This window comes from Coregonus clupeaformis, chromosome 40, assembly GCF_020615455.1.
Source record: "Coregonus clupeaformis isolate EN_2021a chromosome 40, ASM2061545v1, whole genome shotgun sequence".
In the NCBI taxonomy this organism is placed as follows: Eukaryota; Metazoa; Chordata; class Actinopteri; order Salmoniformes; family Salmonidae; genus Coregonus; species Coregonus clupeaformis.
This window is the reverse complement of record NC_059231.1, coordinates 14,239,135-14,259,706: the sequence shown is the minus strand read 5'-3', so window position 1 is coordinate 14,259,706 and position 20,572 is coordinate 14,239,135. Positions and strand designations below refer to the sequence as shown.

Genomic DNA, 20,572 nt, shown 5'->3' with positions numbered 1-20,572 from the left:
ACAAGTTTCAAAAGAATAGAGACATTTCAAATGTTATATTATGGCTATGTTGTGTTGTAACAATTTGCAAATAGTACAAAAGGGTAAATAATGGGTTGTATTTACAATGTTGTTTGTGCTTCACTGGCTACCCTTTTCTTGTGACAACAGGTCACAAATATTGCTGCTATGATGGCACACTGTGGTATTTAACCTAATAGATGTTTTTATTAAATTGTGGGTCTGTGTAATCTGAGGGCAATTTGTGTGTCTCTCTTTCTCTCTCATGGGGATGATGTACATGGTGTACACTGTTGGACGCTAGCTAGTGATACAATGTTGAACAACATCACTAGGGAAGCTGTTTGGCTAATTCTTCAGCGTTAGAGCTCCCATGTAGAGGGAAATACACGCCTGTAGTCTCATGGGATATCTGTGTGCGTATTATCTTACAAAAGGCTCTTATCTATGTATGTTAATGAGCTAGCAGCTCTATAGCTATGTAATTAACCTTGCAGACAAGTGTCTTTCACTGTAGAGTAACTGTCATTGACACGCCATCATCATTGTGTGATTTTGCAGTGGAGTCCAAGGTTGCCAATAAGAGAGCCGCATTTACAGGGGGTGTTTTGGCAACAGTATGTTGTGGTAGACCATGATGCACTGTGTTTGCTGTAGTCTCAAATAAAATACTTTGGTTGTGAGATGAGATGAGGTTACTGGCTATAGTAAAACCTTTGCCTATCAACGCCATGGGTATAAGACTCATTAAACAACTAACTGAGTACCAGCTTCATTGTTATATAGTGGGGAAAAAAAGTATTTAGTCAGCCACCAATTGTGCAAGTTCTCCCACTTAAAAAGATGAGAAAGGCCTGTAATTTTCATCATAGGTACACGTCAACTATGAAAAACAAAATGAGGAAAGTAATTCCAGAAAATCACATTGTAGGATTTGTAATGAATTTATTTGCAAATTATGGTGGAAAATAAGTATTTTGTCAATAACAAAAGTTTCTCAATACTTTGTATATACCCTTTGTTGGCAATGACACAGGTCAAACGTTTTCTGTAAGTCTTCACAAGGTTTTCACACACTGTTGCTGGTATTTTGGCCCATTCCTCCATGCAGATCTCCTCTAGAGCAGTGATGTTTTGGGGCTGTCGCTGGGCAACACGGACTTTCAACTCCCTCCAAAGATTTTCTATGGGGTTGAGATCTGGAGACTGGCTAGGCCACTCCAGGACCTTGAAATGCTTCTTACGAAGCCACTCTTTCATTGCCCGGGCGGTGTGTTTGGGATCATTGTCATGCTGAAAGACCCAGCCACGTTTCATCTTCAATGCCCTTGCTGATGGAAGGAGGTTTTCACTCAAAATCTCACGATACATGGCCCCATTCATTCTTTCCTTTACACAGATCAGTCGTCCTGGTCCCTTTGCAGAAAAACAGCCCCAAAGCATGATGTTTCCACCCCCATGCTTCACAGTAGGTATGGTGTTCTTTGGATGCAACTTAGCATTCTTTGTCCTCCAAACACGACGAGTTGAGTTTTTACCAAAAAGTTATATTTTGGTTTCATCTGACCATATGACATTATCCCAATCCTCTTCTGGATCATCCAAATGCACTCTAGCAAACTTCAGACGGGCCTGGACATGTACTGGCTTAAGCAGGGGGACACGTCTGGCACTGCAGGATTTGAGTCCCTGGCGGCGTAGTGTGTTACTGATGGTAGGCTTTGTTACTTTGGTCCCAGCTCTCTGCAGGTCATTCACTAGGTCCCCCCGTGTGGTTCTGGGATTTTTGCTCACCGTTCTTGTGATCATTTTGTAGGGTGAGATCTTGTGTGGAGCCCCAGATCGAGGGAGATTATCAGTGGTCTTGTATGTCTTCCATTTCCTAATCATTGCTCCCACAGTTGATTTCTTCAAACCAAGCTGCTTACCTATTGCAGATTCAGTCTTCCCAGCCTGGTGCAGGTCTACAATTTTGTTTCTGGTGTCCTTTGACAGCTCTTTGGTCTTGGCCATAGTGGAGTTTGGAGTGTGACTGTTTGAGGTTGTGGACAGGTGTCTTTTATACTGATAACAAGCTCAAACAGGTGCCATTAATACAGGTAACGAGTGGAGGACAGAGGAGCCTCTTAAAGAAGAAGTTACAGGTCTGTGAGAGCCAGAAATCTTGCTTGTTTGTAGGTGACCAAATACTTATTTTCCACCATAATTTGCAAATAAATTCATTAAAAATTCTACAATGTGATTTTCTGGAATTTTTTTTCTCAATTTGTCTGTCATAGTTGACGTGTACCTATGATGAAAATTACAGGCCTCTCTCATCTTTTTAAGTGGGAGAACTTGCACAATTGGTGGCTGACTAAATACTTTTTTCCCCCACTGTAACTGTGAAGATACTTAATTTGCATATTTATGCCTACAGTACACACACATGAGCGTGTGCACACACACACACACACAAATACATACACACACATCCTCTCAGACCCACTCGTATTTACGCCTCCACATAACGATGCATATGTATTTATTTATGTTCTGTTTTGCACCTTAAGGGCTATTGTTTCCTGTTGGGCTCCCTCTGTTGCCTTTATTGAGACCCATACAGACCCATACAGTGAGGTCCCTTCCGCTGCCTCCCTCCCTCCCTCCCTCCCTGCCTCCCTCTTTTCCCATCCCTCCCCTCCCTTCCTCCCTCCCTCCCTCCCTCCCTCCTCCCTCCCTCCCTCCCTCCCTCCCTCCCTCCCTGCCTCCCTCTATTCCCATCCCTCCCCTCCCTCCCTCCCTCCCATCCCTCCCTCCCTCTCTTCTCTCCTCTACTATCATATCTCTCGTCTTTATCCCTCTCTCTCTCTCTCCTTCTCTCTCGCTCCCCTCTTTTTTTTCTCTCTCTCTCGCTCTCGCTCTCACTATCTATCTCTGTCTCTCTCTCATCTCTCATATCTCTCTCTCTCCCTCTCTCTCTCCCTCTGTTTCTCTTTCTGTCCCTCCTCTATCTCTCGCTCTTCCTTTCTCCCCTGTCCTTGCTTGCTATCCTTTCCTGTTACTATCATATCTCAAATATTTATCTTCCTCCCCCTCTCTCTCCCTCTGTCTCTCACTCACTTTCTCACTGTCTCTCAGGGTCCGGATCACTGTGTGAAGTGTCTTCACTTTAAAGATGGTCCTAACTGTGTGGAGAAGTGTCCCGACGGCCTTCAGGGGGCCAACAGCTTCATCTTTAAATATGCCGAGGCCAACAATGAGTGCCATCCCTGTCACTCTAACTGCACTCAGGGGTGAGCTGAATTCTATATACTGTATGTTTGTGTATTGGCTTCCTGCAACGTGTGCACGTTTGTGTGGTTGTGTGCATGGTTGTGTACCGCATCAGCAGTCTGAATGACTAATGATCCTAGAAGGACAGAGTTCTGTTCATTTACCTCTACAATACCTTTGTCTAACGGGCAACACTGATCCCCATTGTAAGGCCAAGGTCAACATTATAACAAGAGGAAAACAATATCTGCTTCATGCTCTGTTTCATCCACAACACAACAGCTCTCTGGATCACTATTTAGCACAACACACACACACACTATCAATTCATCAATAGCAGAGTAAAGAAGCACAAACACAAGCCCAGGCAAGGACACACACACACACGGATGCGCGCATGCTAGCAACCTCACTTATAACTGTGAACCCGTATCCAGACAAGGTTTATCAGTGTCTGTAGACTCTACGGATGATAGACACCCATGCACGCACACACATGGACTGCAAAACACCCAGGTGCGAGAGCAAGAGAGAGACAGATGCCCAGGCGGTGAGCTGAGCAACAAACCCAAACTCCACCACTACACCCACCCAAGCAACATCCTGCGACCTAAGAGGCATGTATCAGGTGCTCAGCATGATCTGCTCAAACCTACTGTTATGGTCCGAGCCTAACCCACACAAATAACAACACTGCACACTATGGAACACAACGCTTTTACTATCTCATCCTGGAATATACAAGGTCTGAGGTCATCTGCTTTTGGCCTAAAAAGAAAGAACACAGACTTCACTAAATAAATTAGAAATACAGAAATTGACATCCTGCAAGAAACATGTTATAGAGGAGATGGACCTACTGGTTTCACTCTAGGTTACAGAGAGCTGGTAGTTCCATCCACTTGTCAGCGTCTGGGTGAAGTGGGGAAACGGAATCAGGCGCAGGACACAGAACTGAGAGATGAATGGCTTTACTAGACTCAAAGTAAACCATAGCAAACCCTCCACGCAGGGAAGAGCAAAAACAACAGCTCAACATACGACGTAACAAAGAACAATCACGCACACACCCAGGAGGGAAAACAGAGGTAATATAGGGAAACTAATAAGCCTATTGAGTAACAGGTGTGAATAATAAAGACAGGACTAGTGAGACACAGAAACATCGATCGGTGGCAGCTAGGACTCCGGTGACGACGAACGCCGAAGCCTGCCCGAGCGAGGAGGAGGGGCAGCCTCGGCTGTATCCGTGACACCACTAAACTACTCCATTAAATTAATCAAAATAGGAATCTTTTACATTTGGCTAGAAATTAAAAGGAAATAATCTCAACAGAGAAAGATGTCCTCCTGTGTGCTACCTACTGTATATCCACCGCTAGAATCCCCATACTTTAATGAAGACCAAGATCAACCATTTCCAGGCACAGGGACATGTACTAGTCTGTGGTGTCCTAAACGGCAGAAATGGGCAAGAACACGACTCCCTTAGCACACAGGGGGACAAGCACCTAGATACAATTATGACAAAACAACCAACAAAGAATGGGTCACAACTTTTGCAGCTCTGTCGTATGCAGGGTCTGTACATAGTCAATGGTAGACTTCGAGGGGACTCTTATGGTAGGTACACCTACAGCTCATCCCTTGGCAGTAGTACTGTAGACTACTTTATCACCGACCTCAACCCAGAGTCTCTCAGAGCGTTGTTCACATTCAGCCAACGAACACCCCTATCAGACCACAGCAAAATCACAATCTACTTGAAAAGAGCAATACACAACCATGAGGTATCGAAGCCGAACAAACTGCATGCTATTAATAAGAAATGCTATAGATGGAAAGAGGGTAGTGTAGAAACCTACCAAAAAACAATTGGCCAACAACAAATCCATTCCCTCCTAGACAACTTCTTGGACAAAATGTTTCCCTTCAATAGTGAAGGTGTAAACTTAGCAGTAGGAAGACTGAACAGTATATTTCACCTATCAGCTACACTTTTGAGAAATGGTTTGATGAAGAATGCAAAAACCTAAGAAAATACATTTAGAAACCTATCTAACAAAAAACACAGAGACCCAGAAAACCAGAATGTACGCCTTCAGTATGGGTAAACACTAAAACAGTACAGAAATACTTGTAAAAAATTATAACAGGAATAGCATGTCAGAAAACAGCTCAATGTGATTGATGTATCCATAGTATAAATCACTTCTGGGAAAATTGGAACACACTTAACAAACAACAACATGGGCCTCCTGTAGCTCAGTTGGTAGAGCATGGCGCTTGCAACGCCAGGGTTGTGGGTTCGATTCCCACGGGGGGGCAGTATGAAGAATGTATGCACTCACTAACTGTAAGTCGCTCTGGATAAGAGCGTCTGCTAAATGACTAAAATGTAAATGTAACATGAAAAGCTATCTATGGAGATGTATGGATAAACCACTTCTCCAACATTTTCGGCCATATACAGTGCCTTCAGAAAGTATTCATACCCCTTGACTTATTCCACATTTTGTTGTTACATCCTGAATTCAAAATTGATTTTTTTTCCTCACCCATCTACACAATACCCCATAATGGCAAAGTGAAAACATGTTTTTAGAAATGTTTGCAAAGTTATTGAAAATGAAATACAGAAATATCTCATTTACATAAGTATTCACAACCATGAGTCAATACTTTATAGAAGCACCTTTGGCAGTGATTATAGCTGTGAGTCTTTCTAGGTAAGTCTCTAAGAGCTTTCGACACCTGGATTGTGCAACATTTGCCCATTATTATTTTCAAAATACTTCAAGCTCTTTTAAATTGGTTGTTGATCATTGCTAGACAACCATTTGCAGGTCTTGCCATAGATCTTGCCATAGAAGTAGATTTAAGTCAAAACTGTATCTCGGCCACTCATGAACATTCACTGACTTCTTGGTAAGCAACTCCAGTGTAGATTTGGCATTGTGTTTTAGGTTATTTTCCAGCTTAAAGTTCAGTTCATCTCTCAGTTTTTGCTGGAAAGCAGACAGAACCAGGTTTTCCTCTAGGATTTTGCCTGTGCTTAGCTCCATTTCATTTATTTTTCATCCTGAAAAACTCCCCAGTCCTTAACGATTATAAGCATACACATAACATGATGCAGCCACCACTATGCTTGAAAATATGGAGAGTGGTACTCAGTAATGTGTTGTATTGGATTTGCCTCAAATTTAACACTTTGTATTCAGGACAAAAAGTTAATTGCTTTGCCACATTTTTTGGAGTATTGCGTTAGAGCCTTCTTGACAACAGGAAGCATCTTTTGGAATATTTATATTCTGAACAGGCTTCCTTCTTTTCACTCTGTCAATTAGGTTAGTATTGTGGATCCATCCTCAGTTTTCTCCTATCACAGACATTAAAACTCTGTAACTGTTTTAAAGTCACCATTGGCCTCATGGTTTCCTTCCTCTCCGGCAACTGAGTTAGGAAGGACGCTGGTGTCTTTGTAGTGACTGGGTGTATTGATACAGTGTCATTAACTTCACCATGCTGAAAGGGACATTCAATGTCTTTTTTTCCCCATCTACTAGTAGGTGCCCTTCTTTGCGAGGCATTGGAAAACTTCCCTGGTCTTTGTGGTTGAATCTGTGTTTGAAATTCAATGCTCGACTGAGGGACCTTACAGATAATTGTATGTGTGGGGTACAGAGATGAGGTCGTCATTCAAAAATCATTGTAAACACTATTATTGCACACAGAGTGAGTCCATGCAACTTATTATGTGACTTGTTAAGCACATGTTTACTCCTGAACTTATTTAGGCTTGCCATAAGAAAGGGGTTGAATATTTATTGACTCAAGACATTTCAGCAAATGTTTTATGCATTTGTAAAAACGTTGAAGAACATAATTCCACTTTGACATTATGTGGTATTGTGCATAAAAAAAATATGAATCTAATTTTAATACAGCAATATGTGGGAAAAGTCAAGGGGTGTGAATACTTTCTGAATGCACTGTAACAAATAATCAAGAGAAAACACATATACGTGATAATTTGCAAAACTTAGAATCAGCTAATAAAGACTACCAGAACCCACTGGATTATCCAATGACATTGAATGAACTACAGGACAAAATACAAACCCTCCAGCCCAAAAAGGCCTGTGGTCTTGATGGTATACTACACTAAATGATAAAATATACAGACCACAAATTCAAACCTTGGCCTAAACATCAACACCACTGGTAACTTCCACAAAGCTGTGAACAATCTGAGAGACAAGGCAAGAAGGGCCTTCTATGCCATGAAAAGGAACATACAATTTGACATACCATTTAGGATATGGCTAAAAATAATTGAATCAGTTATAGAACCCATTGCACTTTATGGTTGTGAGGTCTGGGGTCCACTCACCAACCAATAATTCACAAAATGGGAAAAACACAAAATTGAGACTCTGCATGCAGAATTCTGCAAAAATATCCTCCGTGTACAATCCTCTATGTATCAAATATTGCATGCAGAGCAGAATTAGGCCGATACCCGCTAATGATCAAAATCCAGAAAATAGCTGTTAAATTCTACATCCACCTAAAAGGAAGCGATTCCCAAACCTTTCATAACAAAGCCATCACCTACAGAGAGATGAACCTGGAGAAGAGTCCCCTAAGCAAGCTGGTCCTGGGGCACTGTTCACAAACAGACCCCACAGAGCCCCAGGACAGCAACCAATTAGACCCAACCAAATCATGAGAAAACAAAAAGATAATTACTTGACACATTGGAAAGAATTAACAAAAAAAAGGGCAAACTAGAATGCTATTTGGCCCTAAACAGAGAGTACACAGTGGCAGAATACCTGACCACTGTGACTGACCCAAAATTAAGGAAAGCTTTGACTATGTACAGACTCAGTGAGCATAGCCTTGCTATTGAGAAAGGTCACCGTAGGCAGACCTGGCTCTCAAGAGAAGACAGGCTATGTGTACACTGCCCACAAAATGAGGTGGAACTGAACTGCACTTCCTAACCTCCTGCCAAATGTATGACCATATTAGAGACACATATTTCCCTCAGATTACACAGACCCACATAGAATTTGAAAATAAATCCAATTTTGATAAATTCCCATATCTATTGGGTGAAATACCACAGTGTGCAATCACAGCAGCAAGATTTGTGACCTGTTGCCACAAGAAAAGGGCAACCAGTGAAGACCAAACACCATTGTAAATACAACCCATATTTATTTATTTTCGCTTTTGTATTTTAACTATTTGCACATCGCTACAACACTGTACAGTGGGGAGAACAAGTATTTGATACACTGCCGATTTTGCAGGTTTTCCTACTTACAAACCATGTAGAGGTCTGTAATTTTTATCATATGTACACTTCAACTGTGAGAGACGGAATCTAAAACAAAAATCCAGAAAATCACATTGAATTTAATTGCATGACATAGGTATTTGATACATCAGAAAAGCAGAACTTAATATTTGGAACAGAAACCTTTGTTTGCAATTACAGAGATCATACATTTCCTGTAGGTTTTGACCAGGTTTGCACACACTGCAGCAGGGATTTTGGCCCACAGACCTTCTCCAGATCCTTCAGGTTTCGGGGCTTTCTCTGGGCAATACGGACTTTCAGCTCCCTCCAAAGACTTTCTATTGGGTTCAGGTCTGGAGACTGTCTAGGCCACTCCAGGACCTTGAGATGCTTCTTATGGAGCCACTCCTTAGTTGCCCTGGCTGTGTGTTTCGGGTCGTTGTCATGCTGGAAGACCCAGCCATGACACATCTTCAATGCTCTTACTGAGGGAAGGAGGTTGTTGGCCAAGATCTTGCGATACATGGCCCCATCCATCCTCCACTCAATACGGTGCAGTTATCCTGTCCCCTTTGCAGAAAAGCATCCCCAAAGAATTATGTTTCCACCTCCATAATTCACGGTTGGGATGGTGTTCTTGGGGTTGTACTCATCCTTCTTCTTCCTCCAAACACGGCGAGTGGAGTTTAGACCAAAAAGCTCTATTTTTGTCTCATCAGACCACATGACCTTCTCCCATTCCTCCTCTGGATCTTCCAGATGGTCATTGGCAAACTTCAGACGGGCCTGGACATGCGCTGGCTTGAGCAGGGGGACCTTGCGTGCGCTGCAGGATTTTAATCCATGACGGCGTAGTGTGTTACTAATGGTTTTCTTTGAGACTGTGGTCCCAGCTCTCTTCAGGTCATTGACCAGGTTCTGCCGTGTAGTTCTGTCCTGATCCCTCACCTTCCTCATGATCATTGATGCCCCACGAGGTGAGATCTTGCATGGAGCCCCAGACCGAGGGTGATTGACCGTCATCTTGAACTTCTTCCATTTTCTAATAATTGTGCCAACAGTTGTTGCCTTCTCACCAAGCTGCTTGCCTATTGTCCTGTAGCCCATCCCAGCCTTGTGCAGGTCTACAATTTTATCCCTGATGTCCTTACACAGCTCTCTGGTTTTGGCCATTGTGGAGAGGTTGGAGTCTGTTTGATTGAGTGTGTGGACAGGTGTCTTTTATACAGGTAACAAGTTTAAACAGGTGCAGTTAATACAAGTAATGGGTGGAGAACAGGAGGGCTTCTTAAAGAAAAACTAACAGTTCTGTGAGAGCCGGAATTCTTACTGGTTGGTAGGTGATCAAATACTTATGTCATGCAATAAAATGCAAATTAATTACTTAAAAATCATACAATGTGATTATCTGGATTTTTGTTATAGATTCCGTCTCTCACAGTTGAAGTGTACCTATGATAAAAATGACAGACCTCTACATGCTTTGTAAGTATGAAAACCTGCAAGATCGGCAGTGTATCAAATACTTGTTCTCCCCACTGTATATAGACATAATATGACATTTGAAATGTCTTTATTCTTTTGGAACTTGTATGAGTGTAATATTTTTTATTTCACTTTTGTTTATCCATTTCACTTGCTTTGGCAATGTAAACATGTTTCCCATGCCATTAAAGCCCCTTAAATTGAATTGAATTGACAGAGACACAGAGAAAGAGAGCAAAAGACAGAGTGAGAGAGAGAGAGAGAGAGAGAGAGAGAGAGAGAGAGAGAGAGAGAGAGAGAGAGAGAGAGAGAGAGAGAGAGAGAGAGAGAGAGAGAGAGAGAGAGAGAGAGAGAGGGAGAGAGAGAGAGAGGGGGGGGGGAGGTAGCGAGAGAGAAAGAGAGAGAGAGAGAGGGAGGTAGCGAGAGAGAGAGAGAGAGAGAGAGAGAGAGAGAGAGAGAGAGAGAGAGAGAGATTCTACTCTCCATCTGCTCTTTGAGTGCTGTGAATCCTGCGATGTAATATTCAGCTGCAGAAGGAAGGGGCAGATATCATTTGGTATTGCAGTCAGTTAGTCCACCGGGCTGGGCCTGTCACGTCTTGTGTTCTATTTCCTGCCGAGTGGCAGGCTGGCAGCTCACTACTCCATGTACACAGAACGACATTGTTAAAAAACATAATGCAGTGGAAATGCCATCTTGACACTCTATCCCAGGAAGCCCTTCAGTTCAGACAGACTGAAATAGATTCAGAGATCCTCTCTGTTACTATTCGTCTCCCTCTCCCTTCTTTACATCAAATAGCCTCACCATGCAGTGTCCTGACTCCCTAACGCCCTGACTCTGTGCCCCTTCATCTCTGTGACTGTGTCTGACATCACTGGGTGTTTTCTGTAGACAGAACATACGCGGACACAGACACAGGTCTAGGAGATATAGGACATATTCAAGACACTGATACAGACACTCAAGGCCAATATCCAGTGTAGTGATTGATTGTGATTGAATGGGTGATTGACTGATTGATTGATTGTGTTGCTTCGTTAACTCTGTGTGTTGTTCCTTTCCCTCATCCAGGTGTATTGGACCCAGACTGCAGGACTGTATTGGCATGATGGACAGGTAAATAACTCTTCAAATCCTCAATAGTAAAAAGATAAGAGACACACACACCTCTCCCCAGCAGAAAACGTCATGACAACCAACTGTGCCCACTGAGCAAGGCTTATATGTATTGTTATATAAGAGAACTATAGGATGGAAGAGAGAGAGAGAGAGAGAGAGAGAGAGAGAGAGAGAGAGAGAGAGAGAGAGAGAGAGAGAGAGAGAGAGAGAGAGAGAGAGAGAGAGAGAGAGAGAGAGAGAGAGAGAGAGAGAGAGAGAGAGAGAGAGAGAGAGAGAGAGAGAGAGAGGGAGGCTTGCAGTGGGATTAATGGTTAGCTCTCAGGCCAAAGGTGTGTGTCCCTGCACGGGTTTGTGCTTTATTTACTTAGCGCTTTGCTTTTGTTCTGACGCAACTAACCGATCCGAGCAAATGGATTTACAATTTGAGAGACAGTTTTTTGTTGGGGGGAGAGACGGGGAGGAGGAGGTGGAGAGGATGTGGGGGAGGGGTCACGAGAGAAGGGTGGTGAGAGGAAACAAACAGGAAGGACAGAAGAGAACAGAACAGAGGGACAGGAACACAGAATTCAAAAGGCCTAATAGAACAGCTTCTCCCTGTAGGGACTATGCCCAGAAAGAAACAGCACAGAAGAGAGATGCCATATTGGCTTAAAAAATAAAGACCTAAACAAAAGCATAGTGGAAAAACACACTACTTGGCCAAAGCATCCTGATCTGAAGGCAGAGCTGAGCTTAGCTGAATGGCGCTGTGTAAGGGCGGAGCGAGAGAGGCGGTAATGACTGCTAATTCACTCCAAGCTGCATCTCAAATGGCACCCCATTCCCTATATAATGCACTACCTTTGACCACAGCCTTATGGTCACTGTATACAGAATAGGTTGAGACGCAGACAGAGCCTGTAGTAGCCTGGGCCTCACTCTCCATTGATCCACTACTCTACTATTTGATTCACTATTCTACTATCTGATTCACTACTCTACTATCTGATTCTCTACTCTACTATCTGATTCATTAATCTACTATCTGATTCACTATTCTACTATCTGATCCACTACTCTACTATCTGATTCACTACTCTACTATCTGATCCACTACTCTGCTATCTGATTCAGGACTCTACTATCTGATTCACTACTCTTCTATCTGATCCACTACTCTACTATCTGATTCACTACTTTAATATCTGATTTACTGCTATTCTATCTGATTCACTACTCTACTATCTGATCCACTTCTCTTCTATCGGATGCAATGAGGGGAGAATGTCAGGGTGAGCTGATGATGGGAGATAGGGAGAGGCTGTGGGGTGAGGAGGAGGGTTGAAGGTGGGGTGAGGAGGAGGGGTGAAGGTGGGGTGAGGAGGAGGGGTGAAGATGGGGTGAGGAGAAGTGCTAGTAAACAGATAAAGTTCCTAGGCTGTCAGGGGAAAAGCCTCCATACATACAGTATGTTGACAGCAGAGTAACAGAGAATACCCTGAGAGAACTACAGTTGAAGTCGGAAGTTTATATTAGCCAAATACATTTGAACTCAGTTTTTCACAATTCCTGACATTTAAGCCTAGTAAAAATTCCCTGTCTTAGGTCAGTTAGGATCACCACTTTATTTTAAGAATGTGAAATGTCAGAATAATAGTAGAGAGAATGATTTATTTCAGCTTTGATTTATTTCATCACATTCCCAGTGGGTCAGAAGTTTACATACACTCAATTAGTATTTGGTAGCGTTGCCTTTAAATTGTTTAACTTGGGTCAAACGTTTTGGGTAGCCTTCCACAAGCTTCCCACTTGGCCCATTCCTCCTGAGCTGGTGTAACTGAGTCAGGTTTGTAGGCCTCCTTGCTCGCACACGCTTTTTCAGTTCTGCCCACAAATGTTCTATAGGATTGAGGTCTGTGCTTTGTGATGGCCACTCCAATACCTTGACTTTGTTGTCCTTAAGCCATTTTGCCACAACTTTGGAAGTATGCTTGGGGTCATTGTCCATTTGGAAGACCCATTTGCGACCAAGCTCTAACTTCCTGACTGATGTCTTGAGATGTTGCTTCAATATATCCACATCATTTTCCTTCCTCATGATACCATCTATTTTGTGAAGTGCACCAGTCCCTCCTGCAGCAAAACACCCCCACAGCATGATGCTGCCACCCCCGTGCTTCACGGTTGGGATGGTGTTCTTCGGCTTGCAAGCCACCCCCTTTTTGCTCCAAACATAACGATGGTCATTATGGCCAAACAGTTCTATTTTTGTTTCATCAGACCAGAGGACATTTCTCCAAAAAGTATGATCTTCGTCCCCATGTGCAGTTGCAAACCGTAGTCTCTCTTTTTTATGGCGGTTTTGGAGCAGTGGTTTCTTCCTTGCTGAGCGGCCTTTCAGGTAATGTTGATATAGGACTCGTTTTACTGTGGATATTGATACTTGTGTACCTGTTTCCTCCAGCATCTTCACAAGGTCCTTTGCTGTTGTTCTGGGATTGATTTACACTTTTCACACCAGAGTACGTTCATCTCTAGGAGACAGAACGCGTCTCCTTCCTGGGCGGTATGACAGCTGCGTGGTCCCATGGTGTTAATACTTGCGTACTATTGTTTGTACAGATGAACGTGGTACCTTCAGGCATTTGGAAATTGCTCCCAATGATGAACCAGACTTGTGGAGGTCTACCATTTTTTTTATGAGGTCTTGGCTGATTTATTCTGATGTTTCCATGATGTCAAGCAAAGAGGCACTGAGTTTGAAGGTAGGCCTTGAAATACATCCACAGGTACACCTCCAATTGACTCAAATGATGTCAATTAGCCTATCAGAAGCTTCTAAAGCATGACATAATTTTCTGGAATTTTCCAAGCTGTTTAAAGGCACCGTCAACTTAGTGTATGTAAACTTCTGACCCACTTGAATTGTGATACAGTGAATTATAAGTGAAATAATCTTTCTGTAAACATTTGTTGGAACAATTACTTGTGTCATGCACAAAGTAGATGTCCTAACCGACTTGCCAAAACTATAGTTTGCTAACAAGAAATTTGTGGAGTGGTTGAAAAATGAGTTTTAATGACTCCATCCTAAGTGTATGTAAACCTCCGACTTCAAATGTATGTGGCTGTGATAGTAGCATGCCGAGTTGGTAAAGTGGCTTTGGAAAATGTTTTAGAGAACTATGGTTTAACTGAGCAGAATAGAAAGGCAGCTTATAGCTGCTTGGGGCCAATGTAGAGAATACAAAGCCTCTCAGAGCTCAGACAGACATATACATTGGGTTCCACAGCTTATCTGACATGGTGTCAACCCTCTTCCTCTTTCCTTCCTACTCCCTGCCACAGGCTGCTGTGTAAGGCTGTCTCACATAATAGAGACTAGACTGTACTGTCATCTGCACTGTCACCCTCTGCATTTTGACTCTCTCACACACACACACACACACACACACACACACACACACACACACACACACACGCACACACACACACATGCACACACACACACACACACACACACACACACACACACACATACACACTGATTGTCAAGTTGGCTCGAAATAAAAAGTGGGAAAGGGGATGTCAGTCCACACACTCTCATGTCTGTTTTTTACTTATTACCCCACTCTCTGCTCTCCATTTGGGCATGCCTCTACAAATGCTTACTAGGAGTATGCCTATAGTTGCCTACAAAATAGATACATACTGTCCCGTGTAGCTCAGTTGGTAGAGCATGGTGCTTGCAATCGCCAGGGTTGTGTGTTCGATTCCCACGGGGGGCCAGTATGAAAAAAAATATGTATGCACTCACTAATTGTAAGTCGCTCTGGATAAGAGCGTCTGCTAAATGACTAAAATGTAAATTACAACTATGTCTCTTGAAGCCACTTCCTCCACAAAGCACCATGTAGTCCCTTACTTCAGAAAATCTATCCCTGTAATATTGTGTAGGAGAGAGGCAGAGCTGGGAGAATGAGCATGTGCACCCTATTCCCTATGTGTCCTGGTCAAAAGTAGCGCACTACATACAGTAGGGATTAGGGGAGCCATTTGGGAGGCACCCAATGATTGGGGGGTGTTTCATTCGATTCCAGATGAAGTGAGCTGAGTGTGATAACATTTAATGGGCCCTGCACTACTCTGTGATGTAGGGTGGCTGATAGCTTTCCTGCTGATCTAAAACACGACTGGAGTGTGCTGCGCCACTCTGCTCTGTTCTGCCGTTTGCACACAGCCAAATTAGCCATTTTATTAAGATAGAGAATAGGACCTATTCACTCAGATACACCATCTCATCTTCTCACCTACAGTATAATGTGAGTGCGTCCAAAATGGCACCCTATTCCCTATATAGTGCACTGCTTTTGACCAGGTCCATAGGGGTATGGTCAAAAGTAGTGCACTATGCAAGGAATAGGGTGCCATTTGGGATGTATCCCAAAGCTCCCAGCCCTCAGCGCAGGCAGGCAGGCAGACAGACAGGCATGTTGGGGTGTAGAGGGTTGGAGAGATCATGGAAAGTGCTGATCACACATGCTGAATGGCATATATTATTTTTATTAAATTAAAATGTATCCTGACTTTAATTTCTTTCCCTTCTTTGAACTAACTGCCTAACATTGTAACAGGACACTTGCAGATGCTACATCATGTATTTTGTCAAAGGTTGTAAGCTAAGTAAGAATTGTCCCAAGTCAGCCAAGTCTGTTGTGAGCTCTGGAGTAAGTGCTTATCAGACCTGGTTTCAAATAATATTGGTTTCCTTTAAAATATTTTTAGCATTTGATTAAACCTGCTTGGCCTGCCAGATGGACAAACTATTACATTGGTTTCACTGTACCAGCCAAGAATAGGTAAATCAAGAGCAGCTAAACTATTTTAAAGAAAACAAATAGCTAGTATCTAATAATATGGCCCTATCTCACATCTCTCTCCCTCAGGACTCCCCTGATTGCGGCCGGGGTGATAGGGGGCCTCTTCGTGGTGGTCATCGTGGCTCTGAGCGTAGCTGTGTCTGTCCGCAGGAAGAGCATCAAGAAGAAGAGAGCCCTGCGACGCTTCCTCGAGACAGAGGTATGGAGTGTGAACACACACACGCGCAAGTGCACACACACACACACACCTGGAGACAGAGTTTGGAATGTGGATGTGATAATCAAGGATTGAGTTATGTACTTCAAGCTTTCTGGAGACAGGGCAGGGTAAGGACTTCTTGAGATGTGGAACATAGACAAACCTTCCATTGGGCTCTCGTCAAAATATATGGAATAGGGTGCCAATTGGGACGCAGGCCAAATTTACAGTACAAAGACTTTGCGATTTACATTTTAGCAGACACTCTTATCCAGAGCGACTTACAGTTAGTGAGTGCATACATTATTATTATTATTTTCTTTATACTGGCCCCCCGTGGGAATCGAACCCACAACCCTGGTATTGCAAACACCATGCTCTACCAACTGAGCTACCTCCCTGCCAGCCAGCCAGCCAGCCATTCCCTCCCCTACCCTGGGCCAATTGTGCGCTGCCCCATGGGTCTCCCGGTCGCGGCCAGCTACAACAGAGTCTGGATTCGAACCAGGATCTCTAGTGGCACAGCTAGCACTGCGATGCAGTGCCTTAGACCACTGCACCACTCGGGAGATTGGTTTTGAAATTTCAGCTCCAGAGTTCACTACATTATCCTACATCATAGCCTTAGTGAGAAGGACTTCACTTCACTCAATGCTTTATGAAGAGCTGGAATAACACATAGCCAGTTGTGCCGATCTCTCTCATGGCATGTGATGTATTCTGTGATAGGTGAGGGCCATGAGGGGCTATGAGAACACAGAGTGGCCTCTCTCCCTCTTCTCTCCTTCCTCTCTCCGTCATCTCTCTCTCTCTCTCTCTCTCTCTCTCTCTCTCTCTCTCTCTCTCTCTCTCTCTCTCTCTCTCTCTCTCTCCCACCTCTCTCCCTCCTCTCTCCCTCCTCTCCTTTGTTAATGTAATGAATTGGTTATTTTTTGGCTGTAGAGAACTTTTGGAACGGGAGCTCTGTACAAAAACACCATCAATACTCACATTGAACTCACTCTGAACCAGGATTCAAAGCAACACAAATACAATCACACCTTATTAAAATCACAATCATCTTGTTGCACTGCTTTTATAGAACACTATGCCACTGTACTGTACCTGATCTAGAAACGTGAACACAACAACCATTATTGTATTACAACTTTACTTTTATGTAGAGGTAGCTATGTTCTGGGCTGAACCCTGTTGTATCTGAGTTCTACAGAGTGTCTGCTCCTGACCAGCATTAGAATACACTGTCTTAGAGTACAGGTTAACATGAGAGGAACACACACACATGCATGCACACACACACACATGCACACACTCCTTCAATCCCAATACAAGCCTATGCATAACAACGCTCCCTGCTTCCTCCTGACTCTGCAGCAGTACAGCAGAACTGTCTCCTGTCACTGTCCCTTTGGATAATTAGGTAGCTCATCCATCAAATGGAATAGACAGCTGTGATGTGCATCCCAAATGGCACCCTGTTGGTTACATAGTGCACTACTTTTGACCAGGGCTTGTATACAATAAATAGGCTGCCATTTTGGATGCATCCCCAGGGGGACCATGACACAGCCCAAAACAGGCAGGGAGGTGATGTAGGGAGCAGAGCGCAGACCTCTTCTCTCATCTCTCATCCCGTCCAAACATCCATCTTAATGAATATCCCAGCCTGCCTTGCTCCCCTCCCTGCCACACGACCCCAACCAGGAAGCGTTCTGTCTGCATTTGGAACGCCTAATGAAATATCAAGAGCACCGTCTCCCCCCCTCTCCCTTGTCTGATCAGAATGAATGGATAGGATAATAGGTTAGAGAGAAGATGGGTGAGTCCCAAATGGCACCCTATTCTAGGACAGAACCACTGCCAGTTCTGCATAGCTGCAAATAGCACCAGTACTGTACATGTGATAGGAAATATTTGATATTAGTTATAAAGATTACTGTGAAATAACATTAACAGGCAGCCTATCATTCAGTTTCACAATAATTGAGTTTCAGTATGCTAGCCATGACTTGGGTTCATATTATAGTCGCATTCAGTACTTTAGCTAGTAGCTACCTACTGTGAGACGCCTGATAAAACTTGTGTCCTGTTCTATTGTTAATGTTGAGGGCGGTATAGCGCTATCTCACTCTGAGCACTGCCTGCAGAGAGGACAGACAGAAAGACAGACAAGCATTCACTCTACAATTTACAATGTAGAAGTAGAAAAATAGGGGATGGGAGGAAAGGGGAGGAGAGGAGGAGAAGAGAGGAGAAGAGAGGACTCTGTGTTAACGGACAGTAGTTTCAGGTTCCATTAAAGCTCTCAACACCACATAGTGTAGTGAAAGAGCCTGGATGTACTGCACTCTAAAGAAATGCTGGTTTAAAAACAACCCAATTTGGGTTATTTGGTAACCCAGCACTGAGTACAGTGAGGGAAAAAAGTATTTGATCCCCTGCTGATTTTGTACGTCTGACAAAGACATGATCAGTGTATAATTTTAATGGTAGGTTTATTTGAACAGTGAGAGACAGAATAACAACAAAATAATCCAGAAAAACGCATGTCAAAAATGTTATCAATTTTATTTGTTGTCATTTAGCAGACGCTCTTATCCAGAGCGACTTACTGGAGCAATTAGAGTTAAGTGCCTTGCTCAAGGGCACATCGACAGATTTTTCACCTAGTCGGCTCGGGGATTAGAACCAGCGACCTTTCGGTTACTGGCACAACGCTCTTAACCACTAAGCTAACTGCCGCCCCTTTGCATTTTAATGAGGGAAATAAGTATTTGACCCCTCTGCAAAACATGACTTAGTACTTGGTGGCAAAACCCTTGTTGGCAACCACAGAGGTCAGACGTTTCTTGTAGTTGGCCACCAGTTTTGCACACATCTCAGGAGGGATTTTGTCCCACTCCTCTTTGCAGATCTTCTCCAAGTCATTAAGGTTTTGAGGCTGATGTTTGGCAACTCGAACCTTCAGCTCCCTCCACAGATTTTCATTTAGGTTTAAGGTCTGGAGACTGGCTAGGCCACTCCAGGACCTTAATGTGCTTCTTCTTGAGCCACTCCTTTGTTGCCTTGGCCATGTGTTTTGGATCATTGTCATGCTGGAATACCCATCCACGACCCATTTTCAATGCCCTGGCTGAGGGAAGGAGTTTCTCACCCAAGATTTGACGGTACATGGCCCCGTCCATCGTCCCTTTGATGCGGTGAAGTTGTCCTGTCCGCTTAGCAGAAAAACATTCCCAAAGCATAATGTTTCCACCTCCATGTGTGACGGTGGGGATGGTGTTCTTGGGGTCATAGGCAGCATTCCTCCTCCACAAACACTGCTAGTTGAGTTGATGCCAAAGAGCTCCATTTTGGTCTCATCTGACCACAACACTTTCACCCAGTTCTCCTCTGAATCATTCAGATGTTCATTGGCAAACTTCAGGCGGGCCTGTATATGTGCTTTCTTGAGCAGGGGGACCTTGCGGGCGCTGCAGGATTTCAGTCCTTCACGGCGTAGTGTGTTACCAATTGTTTTCTTGGTGACTATGGTCCCATCTGCCTTGAGATCATTGACAAGATCCTCCCGTGTAGTTCTGGGCTGATTCCTCGCCGTTCTCATGATCATTGCAACTCCACGAGGTGAGATCTTTCATGGAGCCCCAGGCCGAGGGAGATTGACAGTTCTTTTGTGTTTCTTCCATTTGCGAATAATCACACCAACTGTTGTCACCTTCTCAGCAAGCTGCTTGGCGATGGTCTTGTAGCCCATTCCAGCCTTGTGTAGGCCTACAATCTTGTCCCTGACATCCTTGGAGAGCTCTTTGGTCTTGACCATGGTGGAGAGTTTGGAATCTGATTGATTGATTGCTCCCTTTAAGAGTGTGCTCCTAATCTCAGCTCATTACCTGTATAAAAGACACCTGGGAGCCAGAAATCTTTCTGATTGAGAGGGGTTCAAATACTTATTTCCCTCATTAAAATGCAAATCAATTTATAACATTTTTTACATGCGTTTTTTTCTGGATTTTTTTGTTTTTATTCTGTCTCTCACTGTTCAAATAAACCTACTATTAAAATTATAGACTGATCATTTCTTTGTCAGTTGGCAAACGTACAAAATCAGCAGGGGATCAAAAACTTTTTTCCCCTCACTGTAAATATTGGACAGAACACACACTGGGTTATTTTGACCCAGCCAGTTGGGTTGTTGGGATACCCAAATATGGATTAATTTAACCATCAGTTGGGTATTTCTGCGTTGACCTAGAAGCTGGGTCTTTTTTAATGTAATCTTTAGGTTATTATCAAGAGGCATAGCTTATTAGGGATGTGGCTTTCAGCTAGATCTTATTGGCC

General features: G+C 43.4%; 1 protein-coding gene across 1 annotated transcript in view; it reads left to right on the top strand.

The window, feature by feature from the left end:
- LOC121554931 (receptor tyrosine-protein kinase erbB-4-like) overlaps positions 1-20,572 on the top strand; it is a 225,254-nt gene that overhangs the window by 125,330 nt on the left and 79,352 nt on the right. The window contains exons 14-16 of the mRNA XM_045212027.1: positions 3,121-3,275; positions 11,126-11,170; positions 16,099-16,231. Of these exons, the coding sequence (XP_045067962.1) occupies positions 3,121-3,275; positions 11,126-11,170; positions 16,099-16,231 (333 nt within the window). The remainder of the gene's footprint in view (positions 1-3,120; positions 3,276-11,125; positions 11,171-16,098; positions 16,232-20,572) is intronic.